The sequence below is a fragment of the Palaemon carinicauda genome, chromosome 22, assembly GCF_036898095.1.
Source record: "Palaemon carinicauda isolate YSFRI2023 chromosome 22, ASM3689809v2, whole genome shotgun sequence".
Taxonomy (NCBI): domain Eukaryota; kingdom Metazoa; phylum Arthropoda; class Malacostraca; order Decapoda; family Palaemonidae; genus Palaemon; species Palaemon carinicauda.
In genome coordinates, this window is record NC_090746.1 from 89396920 (window position 1) to 89418006 (window position 21087).

Below are 21087 nucleotides of genomic sequence, written 5' to 3' on the forward strand. Positions count from 1 at the left end.
TAAGAAATTGTTGAATTTTCTTCTACTTTGCAAGTAGAAGAATAGATTACACTTCTTCCCTGATAATACCATCTTCAGTATATGACAGCTTTCCTGGAGAAGGACACCCCAAAATCAAGCCATTGTTCTATATTCTAGTCTTGGTTAGTGACAGACTTTGTACCATGATCTTCCGCTGTCTTGGGTTAGAGGTCTCTTGCTTGAGGGTACACTTGGGGACACTATTGTATCTTATATCTCTTCCTCTTGTTTTGTTAAAGTTTTTATTGTTTATATATGAAATATTTATTTTAATATTACTTTTCTTAAAATATTTTATTTTTCATTGTTTCCATTCCTCAATGGGCTATTTTCCCCGTTGGAGCACCTGGGCTTATAGCATCCTGCTTTTCCAACTAAGGTTTTAGCTTAGCAAGTAACAACAACTACAACAACAACAACAACAACAACAACAACAACAACAACAACAACAACAACAACAACAATAATAATAATAATAATAATATGATAAGGGTGCTGACAATGGTTAGTGATGGGAAATGATATATTCTTAAAAGATTGATGTTGATGCAAGGGTAGTTTTACGAGGATAAAGCCATGTGAACTTTCAACTTATTTTCTACTTTACTCAATAATCTACATATACATACTATTTCATACATCTAATTATATTCTCTCAGTTTTGCTTCAGTAATAGTTATCAACACCATAACTAGTTTTTATACACTGGATGTTGCACTACATTAAGATTTTGCTTCATACAAATAATCCTCAATCTATTGAACTTTAATATATCATATGTAATCACAAACAAACACTAACACTATGATAAAAAACAGATTCACCAGAACCCCACAATATTTAGGAATTGATACTACAGCAGCATATACCACATATGAAAGAAAAAAAAATGAGACTATAAGAGAGATTACCCGAGTGCCATATGTGGATGATATCATGAGGAGGGGTAGATGGAGATGATTTGGGCATGCTCTTAGTACTCCCCAATGAGATTAGTTCACCAAACGCTCAGCTGGGCTCCACAAGCCACTAAAAGAGCTGGAAGACCCAGGCCTACATGGATGAGGACTATGAAGCGCGAAGTAAGAGATGATGAATGGAGAAGTATTGAATTAAAAGCTCAAGATAGAGACAACTGGCGAAATCTAACTGAGGCCTTTTGCGTCAATAGGCGTAGGAGGAGATGATGATGATACCACACATGAATCAATCACAAAAAAGACACACCAAAATGCTTTTCACTCAATGTGGGAATCCTTATTACACTGTTAAATACATCACTCAATTATTAAATTGAAAATTGCCAATACACTAATGATATGTTGTGCAAGTGTTAAGTGAATCACTTGTGTATCCTTCTCTTGATGCATTAACACACACTATAATTACTGCACACTGCATTTATATGGACACCATTTGAAAATAAACAATAAAAGTCCCTATGTATTTCATAAATTTGATTTTAATTTTCTCTCCTGATTGACACAATCACGTGAACTGTTCTGATGTTCTGGCAATAACAAAAGGTCCATAGTCCACCTTCCCTTTTCTTCACCAGCTTTCCAAATACCATGTATATTTTTTGCAGCTGGCATGACTGTTTGGAGTCACCCCCTTGTGATGAGTGCAAGTTGTTGCCTCCTCTTCGAGGGTAAGAGTTTGCCAAGAAGAACAAGAAGGCTAAGAGGATTCCTTCAGAATCAACTTTGGCTATGCAGAAATAGATGTCTATGAGACTCCTAGAGCTCATACTTTTCCTTATGTGAATCTCGACCTGCTGTGTTTCATGCAACTTCATCTTGAGATGAAACATTAAAGGAATTTGTAGATTGGGGGATAGGAGCCCTTGTCTCACCATTGGGGTTCTTTTCAGGGGAAGGATAAGTATCAACTTTCCTTAATGATTGTAAAATTGTGCCTTTCCTACAAGTTTTACCCATTGCTGTTCAGACGGACGATGACCTGAATTTAAGAATGTTGTGGCCTTCTTTGGGCATTGCTGGTGTTTTGTCAGTGGGGAAAATATTGGAGATTTTGGCTGCTACCAGGACTTCTATCGATACCCCTCCAATGACAATTCCAACTCCTGCAACACTTGTGAGAGCGCTGGAGTGTGAGGCATCTGTAGATGTGGCCTTGGTAGGTGTTGAAAAATCCTCTGAGGCTTCTTTTGTCAGAACATCATTGTTAGTTTCCAAGACCTCAATTGATTGACTGCTTGAGTTTTCTGTCATCCTGACATTGAAGATCATTGATGCCAACCTCAAGAAAGGATGGCAAGAGGAAGAATCACGAGCGCTCCTCCTTTTTTAGTTGCTCTTCCTCTGCCTTCCCTACGATTTTACTGATGCTACAATTAAGTAGTAGCCCAGAGACTGGTTGAAGGGCTTTTGTGGGATTTAGAGCAGTCTCTTTACTCTTACAATGGAGAGAAACCTTATACTGACACAGTTTGGAAGATATCTCGCCATGCGGTATAGAACCAAGCACACGAACAATCGGTCCAGGTGAATGATGCTGCTTTTCTCCTTCCCCCTCTTCTGGACACTTGAAGAACACCTTGGTATATCTCCCCAGACATAATTGGGTATTGAATGGAGAGAAGATGAAGATGACGACTTATGGGGAGATTCCATAGCACTTGCCATGTGAAAGAAATCTTGCACATACCGCTCTATCAGAATCAGTCAATCTTGGGAAATCCTGATTTTCTTCCCTTCTTGGCATTGGCTTCCTCCATTAATTAAACTGAATTACATAACTTAACACAATATCATACCATTTTCCCAATGACGAAGATCTTTTGCCTCCCTCTCAGGGGTAAGCCCATCTTGGAAAAATCCAGTTTTTCCTTCCTCTTCAGAGAATGCTTCCTTCATTACTGCAACAGAATATTTGACTAAATATCATACCATTTGCCCTATAAAAGGGATCATGAATGTCTGTGAGGGATCACCTCATCTTGGAAAATCCTGCTTTTCTTTCCTCTTCAGAGTATGCTCCCTCCATTATTGTAACTGAATTACTTTACTCTCCAAATGTTATATTATTTGCCCTATGACAGAGATCTTTTACCTCTCTATGAGAGGTCATCCTATCTTGAAAAATCCTCTTCATTGACTTATTCTAATATTGGACCTGAGTTACTTGACTTTTTCCCTATGAAAGAGATCTTTTACCTCTCTATCAGGGTCAGCACATCTTGGAAAACCCTGTTTTTCTTTCCTTTTCAGAGTTGGCTTCCTCCATTATTGCAACTGAATTGCTCAAAATATCACACCACAGGTATTTGCCATGTGACAGAATTCTTTTACTGTTCTATGAACGTTCAGCCAATCGTAGAAAATCCTGTGTTCTTTCCTCTTCATAGTGGGCTTCCTTTATTATTGCAAGTGAATTATTCAACTCTCCAAATAAAATTCCATTTGCACTATGACAAAGATATTTTACATCTCTATGAGTGGTCAGCCAATCCTGAGAAATCATGTTTTTCTGTTCTCTTCAGAGTTTGCTTCCTCCATTATTGTAGTTGAATTACTCAACCGTATCAAAATATCATACAATTTATCAGATAAAATATTCTTTCACCTCTTACAGGATTAGCTCATCTAAGGAAATCCTGTTTCCTGTCTTCTTCAAGGTTGACTTCCTTCATCCTTGCAACAGAAATACCAAACTCTTCAAATAACATCTTATTTGCCCTATGACAGAGATATTTTACCTCTAGCCCCTAAAGGATCAAAGCCCTCATTAGAGTTGCATTGATTAAATCTTGTTTACTTGGCTTCCGACTAGATGAATGATCAGATCTGTTGGTCTGACAATTCACTCTATTAGAGCATGTCAAACATGATCCTACCACCGCCATTCTCTTGGCAGCAGAAATTCTATATGCAAGAGAAGCCAAATCTTCCACCTGTGCAGGTAGATCTGTCAGTTAGTGTTCTGACGAAGAAGCTCTCATTAGAGATACTCATTGTGGAAAGTATGTCCCTCTCAGCCTCTGAGTTGGCAGCCATGGAGGCTTTAGCCTTGGCTTCTCTACATGCTATTGCCTGGCTTGACTAGTGGTCGGGAGCAGTTATGTACTTTGCAGTCAACGAGGATGTCAACCCTGAAGGCTTTAGAGAAGGACAAGAACCTTGTGCTATCTTGGGGGAAGGTGTTGAAGAGTTGAGATGCAGAAGTCTCTTGCTTCTCAAAGCAGGTTAGTCCAGAGGTGGCATTGGTGTACCGGAACTTGTCAGTGTGAGGTGTCAGATCTCTTCTGCTGAAGAGTTGTGTGTGTTAGGAATAATCCCTTGAAGGGGGATTTTTATAGATAAAAATCATAATAATGTTACGAGTAGTTATAGTATTCATTTTTATTATCATCATTAAGTTACTGTGTAATTGCTCTGTTATATAAATGTCAGTTACGTAAATTGTCAATTCCGATGGAGCTAATGAACAGCATGCAAATCTATTGTGTTGTGTTTTATTGACATAGAAATTTAATGCGAGAAAAATCATGCTACGTGGAAGTTTGGAATGTTCTCAAAGAGTAGACTTGGTATTTATAATGAAATTGACATCATTTGCAGTGAGTCTAACTTTAGAAATTGTATTTTATACTAGTTAATACAGATTTCTTTTAGAAGCTGTTTTTATCGAGAAGAATTAATTTTAGTTACTTTCTATAGTACTGTATTATGAAAAATGTTATTTTCATTAGTAAAATAAATTTTTGAATATACTTACCCGATAATCATGTAGCTGTCAACTCCGTTGCCCGACAGAATTCTACGGGAGGGATACGCCAGCTATCACTATACTAGAAGGGGGTGTACTCACAAGCGCCACCTGTGGCCAGGTACTACAGTACTTGTTGTTGACGCCACCTCACTTTTTCCTCGGTCCACTGGTTCTCTATGGGGAGGAAGGGTGGGTCAATTAAATCATGATTATCGGGTAAGTATATTCAAAAATTTATTTTACTAATGAAAATAACATTTTTCAATATTAAACTTACCCGATAATCATGTAGCTGATTCACACCCAGGGGGGTGGGTGAAAAACCAGTGTACAAGACTAAAGGATAGCTAAGTATCCCGTATTTCATATAATCAGTTATCCACAATAACAATGAAATAATAAGTACCTGGTAAGGAAGTCGACTTGAACCGTTACTCTGCCTTTAATAAGATCGTCTTCCTTACTGAGCGCAGCGTTCCTCTTGGAAGGCTGAATCAACTCAAAGGTGCTAAAGTATACAGGGCTGCAACCCATACTAAAGGACCTCATCACAACCTTTAACCTCGGCGCTTCTCAAGAAAGAATTGACCACCCGCCAAATCAACAAGGATGTGGAAGGCTTCTTAGCCGACCGTACAACCCATAAAAAGTATTCAAGAGAAAGGTTAAAAGGTTATGGGATTATGGGAATGTAGTGGCTGAGCCCTCGCCTACTACTGCATTCGTTGCTACGAATGGTCCCAGGGTGTAGCAGTACTCGTAAAGAGACTGGACATCTTTGAGATAGAATGATGCGAACACTGACTTGCTTCTCCAATAGGTTGCATCCATAACACTCTGCAGAGAATGGCTCTGTTTGAAGGCCACTGAAGTAGCCACGGCTCCCACTTCATGTGTCCTTACCTTCAGCAAAGCAAGGTCTTCTTCCTTCAGATGAGAATGTGTTTCTCTAATCAGAAGCCTGAATAGTAAGAAACTGAGTTCTTAGAACTTGGAAAAGAAGGTTTCTTGATAGCACACTATAAGGCTTCTGATTGTCCTTGTAAAGGTTAAGACCTTTTTAGATAGTACCTAAGAGCTCTAACTGGGCAAAGTACTCTCTTCAGTTCATTCCCCACCAAGTTGGACAGGCTTGGGATCTCGAACGACTTAGGCCAAGGACGTGAAGGAAGCTCGTTTAGCAAAAACCGAGCTGCAAGGAACATGTAGCCGTTTCAGATGTGAAAACAATGATCCTGCTGAAGGCGTGGATCTCACTTACTCTTTTAGCTGTTGTCAAGCACACGAGGAAAAGAGTTTTTAATGTGAGGTCCTAAAAAGAGGCTGATTGGAGAGGTTCAAATCTTGATGACATAAGGAACCTTAGGACCACGTCTAGATTCCAGCCTGGAGTGGACAACCGACGTTCCTTTGAGGTCTCAAAAGACCTAGGGAGGTCCTGTAGATCTTTGTTGGTGGAAAGATCCAAGCCTCTGTGGCGGAAAACCGCTGCCAACATACTTCTGTAACCCTTGATCGTAGGAGCTGAAAGGGATCTTACTTTCCTTAGATATAACAGGAAGTCAGCAATCTGGGTTACAGTGGTACTGGTTGAGGAAACTGCATTGGTCTTGTACCAGCTACGGAAGACTTCCCCTTGAGACTGATAGATTCTGAGAGTGGATGTTCTCCTTGCTTTGGCAATCGCTCTGGCTGCCTCCTTCGAAAAGCCCCTAGCTCTTGAGAGTCTTTCGAAAGTCTGAAGGCAGTCAGACGAAGAGCGTGGAGGATTGGGTGTACCTTCTTTACGTGAGGTAGACTTAGAAGGTTCACTCCTAGAGGAAGAGTCCTGGGAATGTCGACCAGCCATTGCAGTACCTCTAAGAACCATTCTCTCGCGGGCCAGAGCGGAGCCAACCAACGTCAGCCGTGTCCCTTTGTGAGAGGAGAACTTCTGAAGTACCCTGTTGACAATCTTGAACGGCGGGAATGCATACAGGTCGAGATGGAACCAATCCAGCAGAAAAGCATCCACGTGAACTGCTGCTGGGTCTGGAATCGGAGAACAATACAACAGAGAGTCTCTAGGTTATCGAGGTAGCGAACAGATCTATGGTTGGCTGACCCCACAGGGCCCAAAGTCTGCTGCAAACATTCTTGAGAAGGGTCCACTCTGTGGGGATGACCTGACCCTTCCGGCTGAGGTGATCTGCCATGACATTCATACCGCCCTGAATGAACCTCGTTACCAGTTAGCTTTCGATCTTTAGACCAGATGAGTAGGTCCCTTGCGATCTAGAACAACTTCCACGAAAGAGTCCCTCCCTGCTTGAAGATGTAAGCCAGGGCTGTGGTGTTGTCAGAGTCCACCTCCACCACTTTGTTAAGCTGGAGGGACTTGAAGTTTATCAAGGCCAGAATAACCGCCAACAACTCCTTGCAATTGATGTGAAGTGTCCTTTGCTCCTGATTCCATGTTCCCGAGCATTCTTGTCCGTCCAAAGTCGCACCCCAGCCCGTGTCTGATGCGTCCGAGAGGAGACGGCGGTCGTGTTTCTGAACAGCCAAAGGTAGACTTCCTTGAGAAGAAAGCTGTTCTTACACCACGCGAGAGAAGACCTCCTCTCTTCGGAAACAGGAACTGAGACCGTCTCTAGCGTCATGTCCTTTATCCAGTGAGCAGCTAGATGATACTGAAGGGGGGGGGAGGTGGAGTCTCCCTAACACGATGAACAGGGCCAGCGATGAAAGTGTCCCTGTTAGACTCATCCACTACCTGACTGAGCATCGGTTCCTTCTCAGCATGCTCTGGATGCATTCTAGGGCTTGGAAGATCCTTGGGGCCGACGGAGAAGCCCGAAAAGCTCGACTCTGAAGATCCATACCCAAGGAGACAATGGTCTGGGATGGGACGAGCTGAGACTCCTCAAAATTGACCAGGAGGCCCAGTTCCTTGGTCAGATCCATAGTCCATTTGAAAATCTCCAGACAGCGACGACTTGTGGGAGCTCTTAAAAGCCAGTCGTCTGACGGAGCCGGACACAAGATCATGGTACTGCTGCACAGTCTGTGAACTGTCAACCATGGGCAAGAGAGGAAGTACAGTGACAACCCGAATCTGTCTAGACTGTCTGGTTCGTACAGACAACTCCTTATCGGGTTGCTGAGGTTGCCGCACTGCGTCACAACAAGTCACTTCTGCTGGTTGTTGAACGTCTTCCCCGTGACACATTGACTCCGTAAACAAAAAATCCTCTAACAAGGACTAAGCTTGGACTGCATGTCTTGCAACACAGCTCAAGGTCTATGGGAGCAGGTGTGGTAACAGACGGGATTAGCGACTGAAGTGGAACCATTACCTTCCCTGGAAGCATGTTATGCTTAAATAAAAGTCCATAGGAGGCTACGCAGCTAAAGGCTCCCTCCAAATGACAGAGTCCTCAAGGGAATATCAGAAGGAGGGAGAAAAGAACTTTCTCATCTACAGGGACCATATCCTAGAAAAGCTAAGTTCTCTCAGTGAGGGTTTCACTGGTGCAAAAGCAGCAGACTAGAAGGCAACGTTATGAAACTGCTTGCCAGTCTAGTGAGTTGGCAACAACCAAAGATGTGTGACTGAGAAGCATGCGGTAAGGTATGCAGAGCATGTTGTATGCAGAGTATGCTGTATGCAGAGCATGCTGTATGTAGAGCATGTTGTATGCAGAGCATGCTGAATGCAGAGCATGCTGTATGCAGAGCATGTTGTATGCAGAGCATGCTGAATGCAGAGCATGCTGTATGCAGAGCATGTTGTATGCAGAGCATGCTGTATGCAGAGCATGCTGTATGTAGAGCATGTTGTATGCAGAGCATGCTGAATGCAGAGCATGCTGTATGCAGAGCATGTTGTATGCAGAGCATGCTGTAAGCAGAGCATGCTGTATGTAGAGCATGTTGTAAGGTAAGCAGAGCGTGTGCATGGCGTTTAACATTTCTCAGAAATTCCATGACCAGTGCTAGAGTGCTTTATGCATGCTTGCATGGGGTTTTAATATCAACATAATATTTACCTTACATTCATAACTCATGATTCATATTTTTTGCCATATTTTGCGATATTGTTAAAAATATATTGCAAGGAATACAAATATATTTTTATAAGTAATACAAATAACCTCCATTATCATAATGTTTGAAAATGGAGGTAAGGTATGCTGAACAGCAGAGTCAGAACGAGCTGGAACAACAATAGTTGTGGTTTCCTCTTCAAGACTCTGTTGAGGGAACACCTGAGGCTCAGTCTGCAAAGGCTGATCAAAAGAAGTAGCAGAAGGTAGGCGCATGGGTGGAGGAGGCCGACTCCTGGCATGAGTGGCTGAACTCAAGGGTTGCGCTTGCTGAGTGGTTGGCGGATGCGCAGTAGCAAGTTCCTGAGGAACGAGTTGAGGTTCCTGCGGTGTGAGCTGAGAGCGAAAAGGCAGTGGCTGCGCAGAACGCAGTAAAAGTCTCGCAAGTTGAGGCTCCTGAGGCGCAAGGCTAAGGTGTTGAGGTGCTTGCCCTGAGGAGGGTTGAGCTCGCTGCAGCGAGAGCTGAGGAGACTGACTCATGGATGGGAGAGGTTGTTGTACCTCAAGCGAGTGTTGCCTCACTGGTGGAACAGCAAGTGGAAGCGGAGGAAGAGAGGTATAAGCCTCCTGTTCCCATTGCTGAGGTTGCCTTAAGGAAGGCGGAGGGAGCTGCACACCACTGGGATCAGTAAACTCATAACGTGGCTCAACATCGTACGCCTGGCAGGCGGTACTGCGGTCAGGCGGAGCGAGCGCAGGCGGAGCGAGCGCAGGCGGAGGGAGCGCAGGCGGAGCGAGCGCAGGCGGAGCGAGCGCAGGCGGAGGGAGCGCAGGCGGAGCGAGCGCAGGCGGAGCGAGCGCAGGCGGAGGCGCAACCTTCTCAGCCCGACACTCACGCATCAAGACCGAAAGTTGTGACTGCATGGACTGCAGAGAGTCAACTTGGGGTCGGCAGACACTAAGGTCTGCTGAGGTAAAGCCTTAACAGCAGAGATCTGTTGCGGCAGAACCTTACTCCTCTTAGGCGGAGTGCATTCAACTGATGACTGCGGCGAGTCAGAGCTAACCCAATGACTGCATCCGGGTTGTTGAACTCTAACTTCGTACGTCTGGCATAGGTCTGGACTTTACGTTTAAGAGGTCTTGAGACCTGAGACCAGCGTTTTCTCCCCTAAATTTCTTCTGCAGACGAGCAAAATAAGGGCTCAATCGTCTGCGGGTGGGAGTGACGGTCTCGGTAAGACACGCCCGCAACCACCGAGGATACTTCTGTGCGCCGATCAAGGCCTGCTGAACCCTTTTGCCCTTCGACATTGCTTCTCCCCTGGGCTTGGGAGCTTGCAAGAGGTCCCGGACTGGGAAGACGACTGGCACGCACAGAAGTACCCTCAAGCACAACACTGACACACTTTGCGCTAATCACTTATCACTTTGATTTTCTGTTTGCACTTATTTCACTGAACTCGAAACTTTAAGTGGTTTGTACCTGAAACACGCAATTCTATCCTTTCTCAAAAGTTAGTAATTGCGAAAACAGAATTACAATGTAACAGAAAAATCTAATGAAAGATAAATAATTCAGTGGCTGGAAAGAGACTAAACACTAGATCACTCTAGAAACGTTTACCTTCTTCCCCTAAAGAGACTAGGGAGAAGAGCAAAAACGATAACAACGTTACTCGCTTGAATGAAACGTTTATCCTCCTCTTTCTCCCTCCGTCTCTATCTCTCTCTCTCTCTCTCTCTCTTGACTTAGAACCTGAGAGAAGAGCCCAATCATATATATCGTTAAAACATATTATTGTTAAAGGAAAAAACTGAAATATTTCCCAAAATGAAAAGTTCCTTTATTAGGATTAAAACCATTAAGTTAAGAAAGAATGAACAAAACGCTAGACACGGTTACTCTTACTGCAACGTGAAACCGTGAAAATTCTTTCTCTATCGTAACGATAGAGCGCAAGTTGAACGTTCTGAACGTCAACAACTGCAGAGACAAAACAAAACGTTAGTTCAACTTTGAAAACAGTACGAGACTATCAAAGAAATTCTTTCAAAGACATTAAAATAGCATAATATGTTAACAGGTAAAACCGAAATGACGGGCTCAAAGTTAATTAACTTCGGTACCAAGAAAAGACCGCCTACTATTAGGAAGGTCGAATATAAACAAATATAAAAATTAATTTTAATAAGTTTATAATAAAAGGAAGTTAATCGAAGAGGCCTATAAGAGGCGGAGAGATATAAAATAAATCTATAACTTTTGTTAAGCAAAATTAAGAAAGAGAGTCTATACTCTCTTAGACACCAACACTTCCGTCTAAGGAAAGGGTCGGCCATTTAAAGGTGAAAAAGAGTTCATACTCTCTTCGTCACCATAAATAATCAAATTAATTCCAAAAGCTAACTAAGCTAATATAGAAGTTTCCAGTATAGCGAATAGCTGCAAATTTAGAGAAATACTTCACCAAACCGTGAACAATACTCCAAAATCATAAGCGTATCCAAGAACGTCTTGCCGGAAGCACGACAGAGGAAAAAGTGAGGTGGCGTCAACAACAAGTACTGTAGTACCTGGCCACAGGTGGCGCTTGTGAGTACACCCCCTTCTAGTATAGTGATAGCTGGCGTATCCCTCCCGTAGAATTCTGTCGGGCAACGGAGTTGACAGCTACATGATTATCGGGTAAGTTTAATATTGAAAATGTAAAATTCTATTACAAAATTCTTTAACGCTTAGCATTTTAGAACGAGGTATTAATCACATGACGGTGATAAAACAAAACCAAAGGGGGGCATATAAGGAGAATGGTGCCATGAAAGATTGCAAAACATCAAAAGAAAGGAAATTTTCTCTTTGTCTTTCCACTGAATACTCTTCTATGAAAGATAAGTTCCCCTCAGTTCCGGAAGTTGAAAATCCTATTTCTGATCTCGATAATTACTATTAGTGTTTAAATCTAGTTCCATATTTAGCTTGAATTATTGATGATTGCTATTGTGGAATAACCTGTATAATTGATGTTTTTATCACTTATTCTATTGTGAAGCCTAATTATTTTATATACCTTATTGTTAACATCATATTAAGTATCATTCTGCTGATCAAAACCAATTATATAATATAGATCAGTGCTCTTGTCTGAGGAAAGTGCCTAATTTTTCGATCTTTGCGCCTATCTCTGTTACCTAATCCCCTCGAATACGGAGGGCTGTCTGTGATTTTCTGATTGTTTAAACATTATTATAAAATGTTAATGGACATTTACTCCAGCTTCGCTATTATCTATTGTGTAAAGGACTGGAACAAATTTGATAGGGAGCTCTGTCTGCTTCAACATATGAACTGGTTTTTAAAATTTCCCCTGGAAATGAAAATGACAATAAACATATGACAAATAGTTTGACATTTTCTTTTGATCCATGAAATGTGGCTGATAATAATACAGGTACATATTAGCTTCCATGTAGCACTCAGATGCAGAATCAGGGCTGGAGCAGCTTTAAAGCATTCCTTTGGTTCCAAGTTTCACTAAAAACATGGAAGGTTCATTACATTACATTCTGTTGACCAATGGCATCAGGCAATATAACAGATAAAGAAATTTCTTTCTATACAGATCTTTTCCTGACACCCATTTATTATTCCTGTAAACCTCTCTCAATAGAATTTTCAATCACATCCTACTAACAGCCTGGAAAATTCTATTCTATGTTCTACTTAAATTACTTAAAGATATTACAAAAATACATTTTTATACAACCTTTTATTTTCATAACTGGGTTACAAGACAATTCGAACCTCATTTGTTGTTAAATTTCATCTTGAGGCGAGCAAAATAGTCTATAATTATCTTACATGAATACATACAATACAGTAGAACAAAAGTGTAATAAAAATAATTTCCTTCCATAGAAAAGCAAAGTTAGTGCTCATCTGAAATTCAGTAATAATTCATCTTGAATTCAAACCTATTTCAAGAGCAAAGTATATCTACAACAAAACAAAATATCTTTAAAATAAAGGGGTATACAGACACTTAACACCAGTAAAACCTAAGTAATTTTAAGCCATATCATAAATCATTATAAAAATTAATTGAATCTTATCCTGATATTTGATACTAATACTGTAGTTCCAGAGTTATGATAGCCAAGTAAAGTATATAACTATTTGGCAAAAAAAAAATATCTTACATGATTAAGTTTTTTTTTGTCCACAACACAAACTATCCAAGCCAACTGACAGTTTTCTAATAACTGTTAACATTCTGTATTTGCTTTCACGTTGTTCTAATGCTTGACCAGTCTCTTCTTACAGCAGCAGAATATTTGATAAAACCACCGCTAATCCAGCTTTTCAGAGTACAGTACCTACATTCTCCTTGTTAGATCTCAATCTCTTAATGATATCTGCTATCGATACTGCATTACAGTTCCAAAATCATGAGAGCCAGATTAAGTACTGTACATATCTATTTGCTAAAAAACTTATTACTAAAATTACTGCAACTGTGTGGTTTGAACTCATTTATCTGAATAGGCTTTTTTGTCCAATTGCACAATATATGATTTTTCAGTTATCCATGCCATCTGATAGTTCTCTGATAACTCTTTACATTCTGCATTGCTTTTGTCTTTGTATGGCTCTGATGACCGACCAGTCTTTTCTAACAAAAGTAGAACCTTCTGTAAAAGCACCTGACGACAAATGCTGACCCAGCTTTTCATAGTTCCTACATTCTTCTTGGTAGTTCCCAACTTATAGCCGTTGACAGAAACCTCGTGTCTATTGATATGGAAGTCAGTCAAGCTCCAGATTAAACTGTTATGAGATGGCTTCACTCGGTCTGGATCTGCACAGTTGCTGGTGACAACAGATCGCGAATACGGAAAAGCGATGCTGGATTGGAAAATACTAGGTATTACTTGATTAAAGCCCGGTGGTAAGTTGAATACTTGAAACCGATCACTGAACCTGGTAAATACTGCTCTTTCCATTGCTTCTTGACTATAGGAACAATGACCAATTGTAATGCTTTCTATATACAGTAAACTGGTTTTTCAAGGAAAGGCATGAGTAATGCCCCTTGCATTCCTAAGACAGTCCACTTGAAAATTTTGTCACTACAAGACAAAGATAGGGTGGGATCTCCGCGTCCTGGCTTTGTACGTAAAACGCCAGTGACATGGTAATTTGCACCAGCTACTTTCGGGTCATCTAATTCCCCACTCACGCACTTTGCTCCTGTTCTGTGAATATCTGTGGCTTCTGCTATGCAGGCTTGACTATGTTGCTCTTTACTCTGAGTGTGTACACCTGATATGATAGAACTATTTTCCAAAATATTTTGCAAACACACAGTAGGATTATCTATTTCTTGATGGTATAAAGACCGAGGGGTAACAGAGTAAGCATTTTCTTGCATATTATTCTTTTGTTTCTTGGAAAGAGGTTCACCAGTGCTCCCAAGAGTTGACCTTTTTCCATTTGTGAGGTTTTTTAATATATCCATATTTACCTCATCTAAAAATAGTCCCTCTTCAGTATCCACAAGTTCACTTCCGAAGCAATCTTGAGACCATTCTTGTTTTGGAAATATTGATGCATCACCACAAGGAGTATGGCTGCTATAAAGGTGAAAAGTAAAACCTGGTTTGAGTTTGTACTTTCCACTCTCTGTGCATTCTAGTATGCTGCCATTTCCAGAAGCCGCCTGCATGATCTGTTCGATTAGGTAGGATACAAATGCCCTTCTTGCTATGACTTCTGCATGGCTGTCATGAAGTGCATCGCCATTGCAGGGTAAAAGCAATGCTCCAATACATTTAGAACCTGTACCTAGAGAAACCACTTCCAAATTCCCATTACTGTCCCTCTTTGCAACACATGCAAGGAGTGTGTATTCTCCATCGTCTTTTGGTTTTCCCATCTTCCCTAATGAGCTAAATTTCACGACGCAAACATCACTGATACGATTGGGAAAGTCTTCCCGGAAGACATCAGTTACCGACATCGCTAAAACAGACTTGTAAAATTTAAGTACAGCATAATGGCGGCAAAAAAGAAAAACCAAGGACTGCAATACTGTAGTGTCATATATTAACTATCAATAAAAGAAAAAAATAACGAGCTAGATAAAAACTCAATGCAACATTGGGTCAGAATAATCATCATTCATCTCTGAATCATCATCCTCCTCATCATCATCATCATTATCATCATCATCGTAATCATCATCATTGTCATCTTCCTCATCTTCACTATACTGTTCTGAGGCACTTTTCCCAATAGGAATAATTTCACTGCCTTTCTGCATTATCCCCTGCAACTGTACTTGATATACCTGTTCTTGATCCTGGAAGATCAAATGCAAAATTAGAGGCTACAAATGGGTCAGGGTTCCCAAAAAATGAAAAATAAAATTTCTTATTATAAATCTCTTGTGATTAATGTATAAACATAAAAATCAAATCTGAAAGGTCCATACTGAAGTAATTAATATTATAAAAAACATTATAAACCAATATCAAACATTATAATAAATATTGTATATATTAGACCCTCCTTATCAATGAGCTAGCCACCTACAGGTTAACTTATCTATAACCCACCAACTAAGAACCAAATACAGAAAAACGATATTTGTATAGGTTCAATTATCAAAGTGGCAAACCTCTGGGGAAAAATTTTATTCTTTTCCCACTTCCTCACAAGTATGCTCACTCAAGCAGTGGCTACATTTATGCTTGTAGGACTAGCCCATTGGGCAATCCCTTGCACCCAGCATCAAGATACCTGAATGCTACTCACTACGTGTCTCAGCGGTGTTCTGCATCTTGCATGGCAAGTATCTGCGATTATAGAACGCACACAAAGAAAATCCATTTACTTTACTGGAAACAGGATGGGCTCTGAACCCCTTGTGGGTTTTCAAGTTGAGGGGCAATCACAAAACAACTTGTGATTTTTTGTCTCTTGTTGAGAAGGGAAATATAATCAATTTGATAGAAAAAGAAGAATACTTATTTGCTATTATTACTATTATCATTACTAGCCAAGCTACAACCCTAGTTGGAAAAGCAAGATGCTATAAGCCCAAGGGCTCCAACTGAGAAAAATAGCCCAGTGAGGAAAGGAAATAAATAAATGATGAGAATAAATTAACAATAAATCATTCTAAAAACAGTAACAGCATCAAAACAGATATGTCCTATATAAACTATTAACAACGTCAAAAACAGATATGTCATATATAAACAATAAAAAGACTCATGATAGTCTGGTCAACATAAAAACATTTGCTCCAACTTTGAACTTTTGAAGTTCTACTGATTCAACTACCCAATTAGGAAGATCATTCCACAACTTGGTAACAGCTGGAATAAAACTTCTAGAATACTGTGTAGTATTGAGCCTCATGATGGAGAAGGCCTGGTTATTAGAATTAACTGCCTGCCTAGTATTACAAACACGACAGAATTGTCCAGGGAGATCTGAATGTAAAGGATGGTCAAAGTTATGAAAAATCTTATGCAACATGCATAATGAACTAATTGAACGACGGTGCCAAAGATTAATATCTAGATAAGGAATAAGAAATTAAATAGACTGTAAGTTTCTGTCCAACAAATTAAGATGAGAATCAGCAGCTGAAGACCAGACAGGAGAACAGTACTTGAAACAAGGTAGAATGAAAGAATTAAAACACTTCTCCAGAATAGATTGATCACCGAAAATCTTGTAAGATTTTCTCAAGAAAGAGCTAAGTGCAGACATCTCTAGTGCACCTACCAGTGCTAAAGTGGCCTTGATGTTAAAAGGTAAATCATTATCATTAAAGGGTTGGAGATTAACCAACACAATGAGTAACATTTTTGACTCCTAAATAACTGGCCCAAATAGATTTGAAAGATATATTACAGTAAATCTTACCTATGCAATATGACAAATTTGAAAGTAATATGTTATTTTCATTAGTAAAATAAATTTTTGAATATACTTACCTGGTGATCATATAGCTGTCAGCTCTGCTGCCCGACAGAAAAACCTAAGGACAAAATACGCCAGCGATCGCTATACAGGTGGGGGTGTACATCAACAGCGCCATCTGTCGAGCAGGTACTCAAGTACTCTATGTCAACACAGAACCAATTTTCTCCTCTGCCCACTGGGTCTCTATTGGGGAGGAAGGGAGGGTCCTTTAATTTATGATCACCGGGTAAGTATATTCAAAAATTTATTTTACTAATGAAAATAACATTTTTCAATATTAAACTTAGCCGGTGATCATATAGCTGATTCACACCCAGGGGGGTGGGTAGACACCAGCATATATGTTGACATTATTATGAGCTAAGTATTTTGTATTTCATTTTAGCAGTTATTCAAAATAACAAACATAAAATAAATAAGTACCTGGTAAGGAAGTCGAGTTGAACAATTACTCTGCCTTTTTAAGTACGTCTTCCTTACTGAGCCTCGCGATCCTCATAGGATGCTGAGCGACTCCTAGGAGCTGAAGTATGAAGGGTTGCAACCCATACTAAAGGACCTCATCAAAACCTCTAATCTAGGCGCTTCTCAAGAAAAGACTTTGACCACCAGCCAAATCAAGTAGGATGCGAAAGGCTTCTTAGCCTTCCGGACAACCCAAAAACAATAAAAAAACATTTCAAGAGAAAGATTAAAAAAGGTTATGGAATTAGGGAATTGTAGTGGTTGAGCCCTCACCCACTACTGCACTCGTTGCTACGAATGGTCCCAGAGTGTAGCAGTTCTCGTAAAGAGACTGGACATTCTTAAGATAAAAAGACGCGAACACTGATTTGCTTTTCCAATAGGTTGCGTCGAATATACTTTGCAGAGATCTATTTTGTTTAAAGGCCACGGAAGTTGCGACAGTTCTAACTTCGTGTGTCCTTACCTTCAGCAAAGCTTGGTCTTCCTCATTCAGATGGGAATGAGCTTCTCGTATTAACAGTCTGATAAAAATAGGATAAAGCCTTCTTTGACATAGGCAAAGATGGATTCTTAACTGAACACCATAAAGCTTCAGACGGGCCTCGTAAAGGTTATAAAATAGAACTTAAGAGCTCTTACAGGACATAAGACTCTTTCTAGTTCATTTCCAACCATACGATAAGTTTGGAATATCGAACGATATTGGTCAAGGCCGAGAAGGCAGCTCGTGTTTGGCTAGAAAACCAAGTTGTAGAACATGTAGCCGTTTCGGATGAGAATCCGATGTTCTTGCTGAAGGCATGAATCTCACTGACTCTTTTAGCTGTGGCTAAGCATACCAGGAAAAGAGTCTTAAAGGTGAGATCTTTCAGGGAGGCTGATTGTAGCGGTTCGAACCTGTCTGACATAAGGAATCTTAGTACCACGTCTAAATTCCAACCAGGTGTAACCAAACGACGCTCTTTCGTGGTCTCAAAAGACTTAAGGAGGTCCTGTAGATCTTTATTGTTGGAAAGATCTAAGCCTCTGTGACGGAAGACTGATGTCAACATGCTTCTGTAACCCTTGATAGTGGGAGCTGAAAGAGATCGTTCTTTCCTCAGATATAAGAGAAAGTCAGCTATTTGAGTTACAGAGGTACTGGTCGAGGATACGGATACTGACTTGCACCAGTTTCGGAAGATTTCCCACTTCGATTGGTAGACTCTAAGGGTGGATGTTCTCCTTGCTCTAGCAATCGCTCTGGTTGCCTCCTTCAAAAAGCTATAGCTCTCGAGAGTCTTTCGATAGTCTGAAGGCAGTCAGACGAAGAGCGTGGAGGCCTTGGTGTACCTTCTTTACGCGTGGCTGACGTAGAAGGTCCACCCTTAGGGGAAGTGTTCTGGAAACGTCTACTAGCCATCGAAGTACCTCGGTGAGCCATTTTCTCGCGGGCCAGAGGGAAGCAACTAGCGTCAACCTTGTCCCTTCGTGAGAGGCGAACTTCTGCAGTACCTTGTTGACAATCTTGAACGGAGGGAATGCATATAGATCTAGATGTGATCAATCTAGTAGAAAGGCATCTATATGAACTGCTGCTGGGTCCGGGATTGGTGAGCAAAATATTGGGAGCCTCTTGGTCATCGAGGTTGCGAAGAGATCTATGGTTGGCTGGCCCCAGGTGGCCCAAAGTCTCTTGCATACATCCTTGTGGAGGGTCCATTCTGTTGGAATTATTTGTTCCTTCCGACTGAGACAATCTGCCATGACATTCAAGTTGCCTTGGATGAACCTCGTTACTAGTGAAATATCTAGACCTTTTGACCAGGTGAGGAGGTCCCTTGCGATCTCGTACCATGTCAGAGAGTAGGTCCCTCCTTGCTTGGAGATGTACGCCAAAGCCGTGGTGTTGTCCGAGTTCACCTCCACCACTTTGCCTTGAAGGAGAGACCTGAAGCTTTTCCAGGTCAGACGTACTGCCAGTAGCTTCTTGCAGTAGAAATGCATTGTCCTTTGACTCGAGTTCCATAATCCCGAGCATTCCCTACCGTCTAATGTCGCACCCCAGCCTACGTCTGATGCGTCCGAGAAGAGAACGTGGTTGGGAGTCTGAACAGTCAGAGGAAGACCCTCTCTAAGGTTGATACAGGCCTTTCACCAAGTCAGACCAGACTTTATCTTTCCGGTAACCGGGATCGAGACCGCTTCTAGCGTCTTGTCCTTTTTCCAGTGAAAAGCTAGATGGTATAGAAGAGGACGGAGGTGTAGTCTTCCTAGTGACACAAATTGATCCACGGATGACAGTGTCCCTACCAGACTCATCCACAGCCTGACTGGGCAGCGTTCCTTCTTCAGCATCTTCTGGATGGATAGCAGGGCTGGGGGTTGATCGTCTTGTTCAGCAACGTCTTCATCAGAGGGTTCCTCATCCGAAACTGATGAGGAAACGGCAACGGAGTGGGCAACGTCTGACTCGCTGAATCCGGTCGCACTGGTGGATGCGTGACGGAGCCGGACGCAATATCATGGTACTGCTGCACAGTCTGTGAACTGTCAACAACCATGGGGACGTGAGGAAGTACAGCGTCAACCCGAAACTGTCTAGACTGTCTGGGTTGTGCAGTCAACACCCTACTGGGTTGCTGAGGTTGACGCACTGCGTCACAACAAGTCACCTCTGCTGGTTGTTGAACGTCTTCCTAGTGACACACTGAACGTCAACAACCACCTCCGAGCGTCGCTTAACGTCAACGTGCGACTGGCAACCCACACTGGGTCGCATCGGTGGAGGAACCACCTCAACTGGCAGACGCGAGTAGGATACCTCAGCGTCAACAGGGCGCACAACCAACCGGTAGGAAGGTTGTTGGCCAGAAGGTTCTTCTCCGTATTAAGTCCTCTATCAAGGACACAAGCTTGGACTGCATGTCTTGCAGCAAAGCCCATTTAGGGTCTACGGGAGCAGGTGTGGCAACAGACGGGGTTAGCGACTGAAGCGGAACCATTTACCATCCCTGGAAGCCTTGTTATGTGTGACATAATAGTACAGCAAAACTTCAAAGGCTCGACAAAAGTTGAGAAGTTGACCTGTAAACAACTGGAGCGTCTCCTGGCTAGGCGCCTGGGCGAGTCTACCAGAATTGAGAAGTCTACCTGGGCAGAGGCATGAACTCCCAAGCCGAGAACTTCTCTCGTGTCCTATCAGACTCTCGCTCTATAAGCCAGTTAAAAAGAAGGGAAATCAAAAGGCTGTATCCCTAAAACTCCTCCTGGTGCAAAAACCAGTCGCCTAGCCAACGTAACGCTCTCTAGGAGAGCGAGAGAGCACTAGCTTAACAACAACGGCTTCGAAGTAGCTAGGCCTAGTGTAAGTTATGACGTGAGGCGAACGAGGAGCAGTAGTTACAAGATCCGGACGAAGATCCTTAAAAAATCATCATGATTTAATTAAAGTCCATAGGAGGCTAAGCAGCTTAAGGCTCCTCTCCAAATGACAGAGTCCTCAAAGGAATATCAGTAGGAGGGAGAACAGCACTTTCTCATCTACAGGAACCTTGTCCGAGAAAAGCTAGGTTATCTCAGTGAGGGTCTCATTGGTGCATTAGCAGCAGACCAGAAGGCAACGTTATGTAACTGCTTGACAGTCTGTGAACTGTCAAAAACTGAACTGTCAATCACAACAGGTGCGTGAGGACATACAGCACTGGTGCATTAGCAGCAGACCAGAAGGCAACGTTATGTAACTGCTTGACAGTCTGTGAACTGTCAAAAACTGAACTGTCAACCACAACAGGTGCGTGAGGACATACAGCACTGGTGCATTAGTAGCAGACCAGAAGGCAACGTCATGTAACTGCT

General features: G+C 41.7%; 2 protein-coding genes across 4 annotated transcripts in view; both read right to left on the reverse strand.

Annotated features, from left to right (window-relative positions):
* Positions 1–12538: 12538 nt before the first annotated feature.
* On the reverse strand, positions 12539–14803 carry LOC137616610 (tRNA-specific adenosine deaminase 1-like). The gene is given in 3 exon segments (XM_068346512.1): positions 12539–13364; positions 13366–13835; positions 13838–14803. Coding segments are annotated over 3 exon segments (1539 nt in total). The 3' UTR covers positions 12539–13261.
* Positions 14804–14932: 129 nt separating this feature from the next.
* LOC137616612 (anaphase-promoting complex subunit 15-like) overlaps positions 14933–21087 on the reverse strand; it is a 72046-nt gene continuing 65891 nt past the window's right edge. For all 3 annotated transcript variants that reach the window (XM_068346514.1, XM_068346515.1, XM_068346513.1), the window contains exon 3: positions 14933–15145. In XM_068346514.1, coding sequence (XP_068202615.1) covers positions 14933–15145 — 213 coding nt within the window. The remainder of the gene's footprint in view (positions 15146–21087) is intronic.